This window comes from Filicampus tigris, chromosome 16, assembly GCF_054856515.1.
Source record: "Filicampus tigris isolate MCC_2025a chromosome 16, RoL_Ftig_1.0, whole genome shotgun sequence".
Lineage (NCBI taxonomy): Eukaryota > Metazoa > Chordata > Actinopteri > Syngnathiformes > Syngnathidae > Filicampus > Filicampus tigris.
This window is the reverse complement of record NC_141232.1, coordinates 10,520,680-10,532,958: the sequence shown is the minus strand read 5'-3', so window position 1 is coordinate 10,532,958 and position 12,279 is coordinate 10,520,680. Positions and strand designations below refer to the sequence as shown.

The 12,279-nt window shown below is 38.9% G+C and overlaps 1 protein-coding gene across 5 annotated transcripts; it reads right to left on the bottom strand.

Moving 5' to 3' along the window:
* Positions 1-1,290: 1,290 nt before the first annotated feature.
* LOC147134671 (uncharacterized) lies at positions 1,291-12,243 on the bottom strand. Of its 5 annotated transcripts, none has more exons than XM_086056550.1 (8): positions 12,144-12,243; positions 8,447-8,550; positions 6,121-6,213; positions 4,393-4,718; positions 4,204-4,278; positions 3,990-4,076; positions 3,852-3,926; positions 1,291-3,767 (listed from the first exon to the last, which is right to left on the bottom strand). In XM_086056550.1, the coding sequence occupies exons 4-8, from the start codon at positions 4,528-4,530 to the stop codon at positions 3,729-3,731; spliced, it is 414 nt and encodes a 137-aa protein (XP_085912676.1). In that variant the 5' UTR covers positions 4,531-4,718; positions 6,121-6,213; positions 8,447-8,550; positions 12,144-12,243; the 3' UTR covers positions 1,291-3,728. The 5 variants fall into 5 exon arrangements, 4 of the variants coding, with proteins under 4 accessions (XP_085912676.1, XP_085912675.1, XP_085912673.1 ...); XM_086056549.1 differs by having other exon boundaries at positions 3,833-3,926; positions 3,990-4,073; XM_086056547.1 differs by having other exon boundaries at positions 3,833-3,926; positions 4,393-4,713.
* Between the last annotated feature and the right edge of the window lie 36 nt (positions 12,244-12,279).

Here is a 12,279-nt window from a genome sequence, read left to right as displayed (position 1 = left end):
ATTATCTCCTTCTGTGATAACCATTAACACGGGCAAGGACAGCACATCTGCGTTTAAATGTGAAGCTATCTTCAAAATGCTAAACGACTGCGATGTGAGTGCCTTGTAACCATGGCAACAGCTAGCGGTGAACAAGAAGTGGACAGTTTTTGTGGAAAAAAAAAAACAAACGACCATCTATAGTAAGGCGTTTTTTGTGGGAGAAAAAACGAGCATGTATTTTGGAGTCGATTGGTCGTAGTTTCTTCTGGTTAATCTTTTTTCATGCACACACTGGTAAATTTGGTTTGGAGGTGGTGGTGTTTGGTGGTAGAGGTGGGTTGGGTGAGCGGTGGTGTATATTCCCGATGACACGCAATACTTTGGGGGCCTCTCGGAAAGTCTTCACAAATTTTCTCCCCAATAGTATTAATTGTTATTATTGTTAAATTTGATTTCATCATGTTTCGTTGTGTTTTGCAGGTTAATGCTACAGACCTGTCGGACCAGTAGCGACCCTCCCAGTCCCCCCAACCAACGAGACGAGACGCTTCTCAACCTCCCAGCAGAGTTGTCTTTTTCGGCAAAAGCATCTTGAAACAAAAACACGAACTAAACATTTGCGACTGTGACTGAAGCAGACAAGGAGACACTTGTGTGTTTTATTCAAGCACTTTATTCACGATCACCAATAAAGCAACGTAACAAACTACACTGCCTCTTGGTCGTGTTCATCTTCAATTTCAAACCAAGGTTACTTTGCAAACTCTCTCCTGATGGATGACATCATGAAGTTAGTGGTGGTAAACACCGGTGGGGTGGGGGGTTATTTGTTAGGTTTGAGTGTCATCACAGAGTCCACGGGAATGTTAGCGGTGTAACTGACCACTTGTGTGTCGAGGGATGCCAACCCTCTTCACAATTACCTTTCCTTTTTTTCATGTAACTGAGGATACCGGTTCGGGTAATTGCTTGATAGATGTCTGAAAGACTGCAGGAGAAACACTGTTTTGTCCAAACTGTTGACCATAATCCAACAAATACACAAAAAAAAATCGAATTTTCGAGTCCAAACTGTTGACCATAATCCAATAAATACACAAAAAAAAAACGAATTTTCTCCATCAAAATGGCCGAGTGGTATAAGAAGTGGCTTGGTGTTCCGGAGACCCGGGTTCGATCCTCACTCTTTGCTCCAGCTACTAATTAAATGGAGAACAAAGCAAGAATCGAACCTGAGTTTCTTAAAGACCAAACCATGACACTAACCATTCGACCATGTCAGATCTCTTGTATCAATTCGTTTGGTTATATATATATATGCATTAATCAACACATTCCCTTTTCACTGCGTCACTATATCTGATATATATTACTATGACGGACAAATGCTGCCACAAGCGGTAGTCGAGTGGTAGACGCCCCCAGTTCGTTAACAGACAACCCTGGTTCGAGCCCCAGGTAAACGTTTGACAATGCTTTCATTATTTCGCTCCCGCACTCTCAATGCGAAACAATTTCTTTACTAGTGGCGACTACTTTCTGTGTTAAATACGTCTTTTTTTTTTTTTTTCCTCTGGAAGTGACGTCATCACCGGAAACCTATTTAAGTCGGGGAAAAAGAGACAGTCATTCTTTCTCAGCTGCTGGCAGCCTTCGGTCGTGCTCGTCCACCTGCTGCTTCGCACACATCTCCACAGGAACATCGAAAACGTTGACAAGGTGAGTGCTCAATCATTAATAGCCTCTTAAAACTCACTGCTTTTGCTCACTTTCAGCTAAAGTAGCACTTTTGGTGTGCTCACGCCTTGCTAACATGGCAAGCTAAAGCGTTTGCTCGAGCGTTGGTATTTAACACCTCTTACGACTTTAAATTGCACCAAAACGCGTTTTTGGGATGTACATACTAATAAATGGATGAACGCAGTAACTTAAATCTTTATTCAGGCTTAAGTTAAAGTTTATTCAACAGTAATGCAGCTACTTTGTGTGACGATGACTAACGAAGTTTTAGTTTGCTCAAACCTTTTCCAGCATCTGGACCAAAGTGCCGTTTTGCCGTAGGTAAGTAGACAAAACTTCACAATTAAACTGAATAAATCAAGTATACTTTCATGCATGCATGTAAATCATCTCATTTCTGTCCACAGGATTGCATCTAAAACAGAACGGCCAGATTGACTGCAAAATGGCACAATTGCTGGTTGTTTTTTTATATACAGGATATCATTATTAAACAGACTACATCAACTATTTGTGTGTGTTGATTATTTCATTCCACAGGCTCAAGTTCTTTAACAGAATGGCCCAAATGACTCTAAAAACGGGTGACTTCCTGTTTTTTGGGACATGGTGTCATGAGACTTTTGCATGTCTTCCAAATGTCAGGTTGCTAAGCCACAAGCTTGTCAGGCTGAGTATTTATGTGGAATGCTTACGTTCCTTACGTTTGTCTTTCAGGCCACCGTGCTGTTGAAGAGGTGTCCAGCTCTGCTCTCCTCACTGGTAAAACACACACTTTCATACATGTACAAATGTTTGACTAATTATTTTAGCATGTGCTGACCAAGGGGCTTCCTGTGATCTTATCTTAATCGGCAAATGTGTGTCAAATCCAGGTCCAGTAGGTCAAAAGCCCTGCTGTCACAGTTTGACTTCCACTCAAGCAGCTTCTGGGGATCTCTTTTACCTGCCGGTTGAGTGGAAGCACCTGCGGCGACAGCCAAACTGTGGAGGCAGGGGTTTTACTTTCTGCACCTGGATTTGACACCTGAGTCAAGTGGGAACATGAACTCAATGGCGCCACTTCAATCACTGTCAACTTAAATGTTTGCTGCAGTATCATTCCAGGAAGAAGCACCAGCCAAGATTCTGATGAAACCAAACGAGGCTCGGGAGACCCGACTTGGCTTTCCAGCAGTGTCAGATCCAAACTTCTGCTTTTTGTCCCCACCTCGCTTTTTCTGCAGTCATGCCAGAGCTTCATTGAGACCTGTGAAACAAGATGGCGGTGTATCAAGTGAGCTTTTTTTTTCTTTTTTTTTTAAATCGCTGCAGTTTTGCCAAAGTTGCAGTCAGGACACTCATCAGGCGTCTCCAATAGTGTTCCTTGAGGGTCGCTTTCTTGAATGTTTAGTCTCCCAGCTGCGACACGCCTGATTGAAATGATTAGGCTCCTAAAGAGCTTGCTGATCATTTGAATCGGGTGTGTTGCAGATGGGCGCAATGGAAAAGGGGCAGGACAGCGACCCACAAGGAACAGGATTGAAGACCCTGGTCACCAAGTTACTTCTCCTTTTTGTCCTGCTCTTGTCCACCAGGTGGCGCTGAAGAACCTGTTTGGTGCAGCATGGATCAACTTGTGAAGTTGAGCTCCACTTGGTTAAGGTTGGGACCTGTTGCAAAAGAAAAGACAAACTTGATGAATCAAAGCACTTTTTTTTTTTTTTTTTTTTTTTTCCCCCCCTAGGTTATGATCAACTTGCTGGCCGGTGAAGTGGCCTACAAAAACCTTGCATGTTGAAAGGGCACTCTCCTGCTTTTTCTTTGACTTGGCATGGACTGCAGCTTTCAGTAAGAGTGCTGTCGGGGATTCTTCCACCTGCTGGGCAGAGAAATTCTCCATAAATGTGGAAGGCCTTCAATGTTAAGACATGCAAATAAACATACTAAAAATAGCAGCTGGTCTGTCGTTTGTGGCATTTGCAGGTTTGCCTATCTGGAAGAAGTCTCTGGACCAGTCCAGTGTTTCAGGAGCTCGCCCAGCTGCTGCAGTGGAAGGTTCCAGTCTACAGTGAATCAAAACATTTTAGTCAACTAAAAATGAGTTGTCATTAAAGGTGAAACACTATACTTTCATGGTGTGTCTTTACATGTCGTCCAATTTGAATGGTGCACATCATGAAGCTTGCCAGGGTGTTCCAGATGACTGCATCAAAGAGGAGCCCCTTCAGAAGAGTGACAGTAAAATGTAACTGCATTTCAGGTTAGTAATACAATTGTCTACTCACATGTTCCTTGTCATGCAGACGGTGCCACTGGAGTGCTACGAGCTGCAACTTGACTGAAAATGGGTCTGCCTGAGGATGAGTCCTCTGCTGGTAAGAAAAAGGAACATTTCATTCCAGCTAGCATGTTCCATTTGTCTCGACAAAGTTTAATTTATTATTGTCAGGTGTGGCGCACGACCTGCTCACAGCCAGCGACAAGCAGCAACACTTTTACCTTTTTGCTTATCCACGAGGTGCTGAAGCCAAACTTGGAGGCAGCCTGACAAGAAATGCACTTGGACGGTATGCTCTTTAAACATAAAAAAAATTCACTGCACAATTCTCATGCCAACTTTTCTGACCCAATTTTTTTTTCCCCTTTTCTAGGCAGCAAGGAACAAGATAATCTTGCATCATAACTCACCTGTGAAGTCTTGATCGCGGGTAGGTTACAAGCCCCAAACATCTTCTGCACAAGACGTTGACTTAACTTTTGACTCACAGATGTTTTTTGTCTTAGGTCCACACGCTTGTCAAGTTCTTCTCGCTGGCTGGCCGTCATCCGACTTGCAACTTTGTCTTCTCGCCGGCCGACCACTTCGCAACGAGCAGACTGTCATCCGACTTGCAACTTTGTCTTCTGGCTGGCCGACCGTCATCCGACTTGCAACTTTGTCTTCTGGCTGGCTGACCACTTCAACAAGCAGACTGTCATCCAACTTGTAACTTGTTTGTTTGCGATTGTCTACTCTGCAAAAGAAATAAAGCTTGATTACAAATAACACTTAAGCTCTCAACTTCATTCTTACACATCACCAAAAACTTTCTTTAAGCAAAGTAACAAAAAAAAGCAAAACAATTTTTTCAAACTTTTTTTTTTTTTTTAATTTTTTTTTTTTTAAATTTTTTTCCCAAAAAATTTTTCCCCTAAAATTTTTTTGGGCGGGGGCAGCCAAGGAGGAATATCCTGAAAAGGGGGTGTGGCAAGGCTGGGATAAGGCTTTCTGATTTGCTGATGGGTCTGGCAGTGGGTGGAGCAATGCAGATAAAAGGCTGTGATTGGTCGAAAGGTGGGTGGGACTATGCAAATTAGAAGCACTGTGATTGGTGGGATCGGACATGGGCGTGGATATGCAAATTTGCAGCAACGTGATTGGTCGGATTAGCAAAAGTGGGCGTGGCTATGCAAATTGCTGCATGCTGATTGGCTATGCTAATTCAAGCCGCACTGTGATTGGTGGATTCAAAATCAGGCGGGGTTAGGGGCGGTCCTAGCAGCAGATAGGTTTTTTTTAAGACACTTTTGAGTCTTCAGGTCAAAGCTGCGCTTCAGTCACTACATGAGACACAAGTCTTTTACTATTCCCCTCAATCTCACGTGACCCAAAGCTCGATGAATTTAGAGATTGCTCGAGTTTTGAGTCATGAGGAGACAAACAGGAGTAGTAATGTGACACTTGTGTCCACAGTAGTAGTGGCTGACGTGCAACTCTCACCTCAAGACTTCAAACAGCCTCTGGAATAGTTTTCCACCGCAGCAACCGATATGCATTAAGGCTTCAGATGAGAGCGGATTTAGCAATAAAACACAAAGACTCCAATTCAAGTTGAACAATTTATTGGACGAAGAGAAACTAACATGACAATTTGAAAGCATTTCACCAGTCAATGTTTGTGTGAGCTAACTCAAGTTGCACACACAGACATTGACAATGGAAGCAGCTTAAGTGTTGCCTGCTTGACGAGCTCATGTGTGATGTCACTTACTTCAAATGACGCGCACACACTTAGGCACCAAAGGGGGCCGTGAGCACACTGGACATCTTGCACTGGGACAAAAACTAAGTGTACAGCACAACACCATCATCACACCCTGCTGGACATGTTTTTAAATGACACTGATGTGAACCAAGTTAGTCAAAAATAGATAGGTAGATACTTTTTTTTTTAATATGACCTTACTTTTAACTACCTTGGCTCACATCATTGTCATTTAAAAACATGTCCAGAAGTGTCTGACAATGGCGTTGTGGTTCACCGTGTCGCAGTGCATGAAGCACAAGTTGAAGTTGAGTGCACTCACGTCCACCTTGTGGTGAGATGTGACATCACACATGAGCACCTCAAGCACACGACACTGCTCAATACTCACACGGGTCCAAATGCAGCTTGGCCTTCCCTTCCCTTCCGCATGTCCCACAAGTCCGTCAGCTGCACCTTTGAGCACGAAGCCGCTTCCATCGATCTGGTCAGGCAGAGAATAAAAGCAGTAAGTAACACTCTTCTGGACATGAAAGGTTTTTTTTTTTTAAATTGTCTATTTTAAGATTCAAGTCGTATTACTAGTAATATAAGGCGGTATAGTTTCACTTTTAACATTTGCAAATGTGCCCACACGTCATGCATCTGTGTGAGCAATCAGCTGGTGGCTTTCTCTCCACACCTGACATCCAATGAGCAACTCATGCTCCTTTCAATCAACTGCTCAAGCAGGGCCTCAAAGTCCTCCTACTGAAAATACTCCACCCATGTGCTAAGATGGAGTAGTTTAATATTGTTCAAACATACACAAAAATTAAAACTACTCCAACAGGCTGCAATCTGCTCCCCTTGATATTCCTTTTCCTCCCCTTGAAAGAATGTCACTTTACACTACATGATCTGGTAAGTACGGTATTACTTTACATTACAGTTCATGATGTAAGATTACACATTTTTGTTTGTCCTTTTTCCCTGTGGCCCAAAATAATCCGTTGTATTACAATGTCAAAATTAAAGCGTTTAACTCTGGAGAATAATTTACATTTCATAAAGCATTAAAAAAGAAATGAACTCAGTTTTATTTAATTCCCATGGCAGCTGACCTCTGCTCACCTTTGCAGCCAAACTTAAGAGGAGAGCCACTAGCACAAAGACAGACAAAGATGGACTTCTATGTAGTTCTACTTTAAAAAGTTACTCATTATGGAGAAATCCAAAATATGTCTTTGGCATATCGTTCAACAGGTGTATTCTATACCATACGAATTCATTTATATAGCGCGTTTCATAACAGCGGCAGTTGTGACAAAGCACTTTACATTACAATCACAAAAATGAACCAAGTGAACGCAATAAATTAAAACACAAATTACTATATGCAGTGGACATTGGAAAACAGCAGAAAAGTGTCAGTCTCACGTCCGATCAAAAGCCAAACACTAGAAATGTGCCTTCAAACGGGTTTTAAAATGGACCGAGAGGGGGCTTGCCTTGCCTGACATTGAATGGGAAGGACCAGCAACAGAAAAGGCTCCATCCCCACATACTCAAAGAATCATATTTAAGGATCAAAGAAAGCCATTTGAACAGCCTCTGAATCGAAATATACTTTACTTTTTTTTTTTTTTAATTCTAAGATTTTTGCTAAAGTAAATATCAGTTACAAGCTTCATATAAAATTCTAAAATGTGATTATGATTGATGTTAAATTTTGCAATATTTGCTTCAAATAAATTAATCGCTTGACAGAACTAACTATTTTTTTTCCAGGATCAATGTAGATACAATTTTGACATTTTTAATCATTTAAAGTGTTTTGATTTTGAGTTTTTACATTTATTTAAAATTCTTTTTCTGTAATGGTTTATCCATCTAATGACATTCACTGCAATCACCAGCAACGCAACAATTTGGTCAGCAACTTACTCAAGACACACGCCTCTCAGTGAAGCTGCACCTGTACACCGCATACTCAAAGGTTTGGCTAAGTTGTTGATGTTGGGGTGGAGGCTCTTTCTGTCTGGCAACGTCACGCCCCAGCACACTACATTTATTGACAACAGACAATTTGACAGCTCTGTCTTTAAAAGCTGCCTCTACAATCAATCTTTATGGGTGCTCACCAGAGTGGTGGCTTCCTTTGCAGTCTGAACCCAGATGGCGGGACGACTATTTTGATTTTTGAAAAAGTATTTCTATTTTATTTCTGTTTGAGATTTTTCATTAATTTTATTTACCCATAATAACTTGCTATGTGCTTTTTTTTTTTTTTAACAGAGAGGGGTTAGAAAAGTCACAACATTTTTGCAGAAAAGATACTAAATTAGCAACACTGAGCAGCCCTAGCTGTCATCACAAAGCCCCAGATTGTCAAGGTAAGCAAAAACCGATCTTCAGGCACCTGAGAACTCTTTGAATTGAAGAAAAAATAATGATTACTTTAATACAGAGAAATCACATACATTAATTTTGAACATTAAAGTATTGTAAAATGAGTGTAAAAAATTACATAATAAAAATATACTGTATATTTTAATGTACTTCCATAATAGGCCAAATAGGTCTTACAGACACGATTTAAACTAAAAGTATATTTCTAAAATAATATTGGGTGTCATTAGACTGTGCCGATGTCCCTAATGTTTTGACCCTCTTGAGCCACCTAGAGGAATAATGCTACATAGAAGAAAATGGAAGGAACAAACAGCATGCAGTACCTTTGAAGAAGAATATGTTGATGGTGGGATGTGCAGGTCGACAACCAGCAGCAGGTGAACATGGGGAGAGATTTGCCTCTCAGAAATGCACCGACGATGTTCGCCTGTTTTTCAGATCCACAATATATTGGTTACTTTTCACATGCGTTTTTAATGTTGTGTGTGCATTTATCATGAGTCTGCGTGTGAATTGTCGAATGTGTGTTTGTGGCTCAGCGGACAACCATATTTCTTTTTGGCAAAAACTCTTGCCGTTTCCAAGATATTCCCATACGGGTCCGTGCACCTTACGTTCATTCTATTTCCGATTTAGGGACGCAAATCTGAAAACAAAAAACGGGGTGTTTTTCGTTTTTCAATAATTGGAGCTGGTTTAAAAAATAAAATACGAGCCATTTCGCATAAAAATATAGCTACAGTCCACAAATGTTATGTTTGTTTGTGTCATGAATTGACAAAAATATTCAGTAAAACTCAGTTAATTAACATTTTGTAGTTCTGATTTCTGTAGTAGATGAGCATAGGGAGGAATTTAACTACTACACCTCAAATGTTCCTTATATAGATCATTTGGGAGAAGTTGGAGCCAATTCAACGATGAGTATAGCGCTAAACTGACACAAATATTCACCAAAAATCAAGTGGAAACACTTTTCTCATTCTGATTGCTGTAGTAGGTGACAAAGCAAAGCCTCTAACTACTACACTGCAAATTGTATTTTATATAGGCCATTTTGGAGAAGTTTTGTCAATTTTTGATGTCATCGCGCATAAAATTTGTGGACGGTCCCTAACTCTCACTGAATACAGTATCGAACGTCAGAATACCAAGCCAACTTTTTCTCGCTCTGAAAGCGAAGCTAGTGTCTACTACACTACTACCGTGCTTAGTGCAGCGCGAACCAATGGCTGAAAAGCGTAAACATTGAAAATTTAATATTGAAACTGGAAATACGGAAATTCGAGCCCTTTCCAGAAAACTCCACATATTTTGTAGTTTATTTTTAAAAGGGGCATTAAAATGAATATCCTACTTTTGTTTCAAAAATGAAAATTGATAATACAACCCTAAATTTGTTTTTTGATTTGCGTTTCACAATTAAAAATAGAATGAACGTAAGGTACACGGACCTACATGGACCCAGGCGATTTGGATGTTTCATGTACAAGTAAGGCGTTCTTCTGCTGCTGCCAACTCAATTAAAAAAAAAAAAAAAAAAAAACAATTTTGAAGTTTTAAACTAAAAACGAATATAGCGCATTCCTGTTAAATGGAAACAGCAACACTTGCCTATAGCGGAATGAGTGGGGATGGCCTTTCCACACTTGTAAATATCTGAGACCTGTGTGTGTGTGTGAGAACATCTTGCAACGGCGTGCCTGCTGATCCACAAACGCACATTCGACATTTCACACACAGAATTGAATATTTCCACGATAAGTCATGATAAATGTGGCTCTGAAAAGGATATTTTGGTGCAACTAAATCTTTCATTTGCAAGTGAAATACATTTGTAAAAAAAAAAAAAAAAAAAAAAAAAAAAAATCACTAATATTTGTGGATCTGAAAAACATGTGAAAATCACAGATGCATTTGTGTCAATAATTTTGAGACAAATCTCTCCTCATATGTGAAGCCATCACTCTTCCATTGTGGACATCAGCTTTGGGGTAGAAAACATACAAAACAACACTCAAGTCAAACGCTTTCCTTGATTGACTTTTGATTGATAGCTGAGTTATACTTGTAGGCGTGCTAGCTGACGAGCCCCCTTTGTTGATATTGTTTTTGTTTTGTTTTTTTTCCCCTCACCTGCTCCTGCCGCCTTTTTTTTTTTTTTTTAAATTTAACAAAATAGAGACAACATAGTAATCAGGCAATCCAATTAACATCTTTGCATAAACATACAACCCTATCAAAAATACGATTTCACATTAAAACAAGAATTACAATAAATGAAAAGAAAAGAAATTCACCTTTCAAAACAAGGATATCCGCGAGTTACTCTTTAAACATTTCTGAATGTATAGTAATTATTGATTTACATTTATTATTTAGTAAATCAAGAGACTTAAAATAATTATCTGTGTCAATCAAAAAAAATTAAATAACGGGGTAGAATTTTGAAATTTACATTTATGGATGTGAAATTTTCCTAACAAAACATATAAGTTAACAATAGTACATAGCTTTCTTTTACTTTAGATTCAAACAGAGTAATAATTTGTTTACTATTGAGCGTAATCTTGTATGTATTTTTACACAATATATTAGTTCTCCAAATCTTTACAAAAACTTATAGGGCAGTCAAAAAATAAATGAGTGACACTTTCAGGTACAGCATTACAAAAAGAACACTTATTATCAATATCTGTAAAACGTGAAATACTGTATATATATATTAGTTGGGTATATATATTATGTAGAATTTTTAAATGCATTTCTCTAACTTTATTTGTAATGAGGAATTTAAAAGGAACAAGCCACGCTTTACTCCAGTTAATATTCCTAAATTGAGCATTTGAAAAAAAATTTCCATGAGGCATTATTTTCTTAATTTTATCCAGAGATTCTCTAATATGTTTATTGGTACATGTACTACTTAAAATGGCAATACCATTCATGTAGAGATGATTAATAATTTCAGGCTGCTCATTTTGTTTCTTATAACCTTTCATTAATTCTATTACTCCACTGGGAATGGAATTTATGACAGTGAAATTCTTTGAATTTAACAGGGAATGCTTTTTCCGCAAAAAATCTGCATAACTAAGGAGTTGACCATCCCAGTTAAATAAATCCTTCACGAAAATAATCTTTTTATTAATCCACTTTTGCAAATAAAATGATTTGTTGATTTTAAGAATACATTCATTGTTCCAAATAATATATTTATGTGGGGGGAAATTATGTGAGTGACACATATTCCACGCTAACAAATCTTGTTGATAAAATGTTGACAATTTAACAGGTATTTTCACATCATTATAGTTGCAAGATAGTAAGCATTGAAGACCTCCTAAATTACTTCGGCTTTTGGCGCAGACAGCAGAATCTTCTTCAGATGATGATGCTGCTTATTTTTCCATACAAAATTAGCAAACATCATATTAATGTCCTTAATTGTGGAATTACCAACATCAAGGGATAGAGCTGGGTATACAAATCTTGAGACACCTTCAGCATTGGTCGAAAGGACTCTTCCTAAAATTGATAAGTCTCTTTGAAGCCAGAAGTTTAATATTGTTTTAGTTTTCAGTAATTTGGGGGAGAAGTTAAGTATTTGGCGCTCCTTAACACTGCCACAGACATAAACACCAAGATATTGAACACACTTTTTAGATGATTTCACATTTTGATTTGTTCAATTTTAACACAGATGCAGATAAAAAAAAGTCATCGACTAGTGAAATTTCATGTTGAATTTGCTGTTTGTCTCTCAGGAATAATGCTGTATCATCACCTAGTATCATCAGCTAGTTGGGTCAAGCTAATTTCCCTATCAAAAATAGATTGTTGATATTGTTTTACGATAGCTAGCGATCTTACAGTAAGGTAGTGAGTAACGATAAACAAACTAGAATAATTAAGATGTTCTAATGAGGCAAGTGTCGTAATTATGCTCCTAAATAGTGTACGTGCATACATTTGTATATAAATGGCAAATGGACAGTGTAAAATGTTTAAATTACTCACTGAAAACACGGCTGCCAGTCACCTGGAGACTTGGTCCTTGAACCGGATATGTTTGTTTTCAGCTCTTCTTCTTCTTCTTTTCTGCTGCTGCTTCTTCTTCGTCTTGTTTTTGGCGGGTTAAATCTCCTTGGTGCAT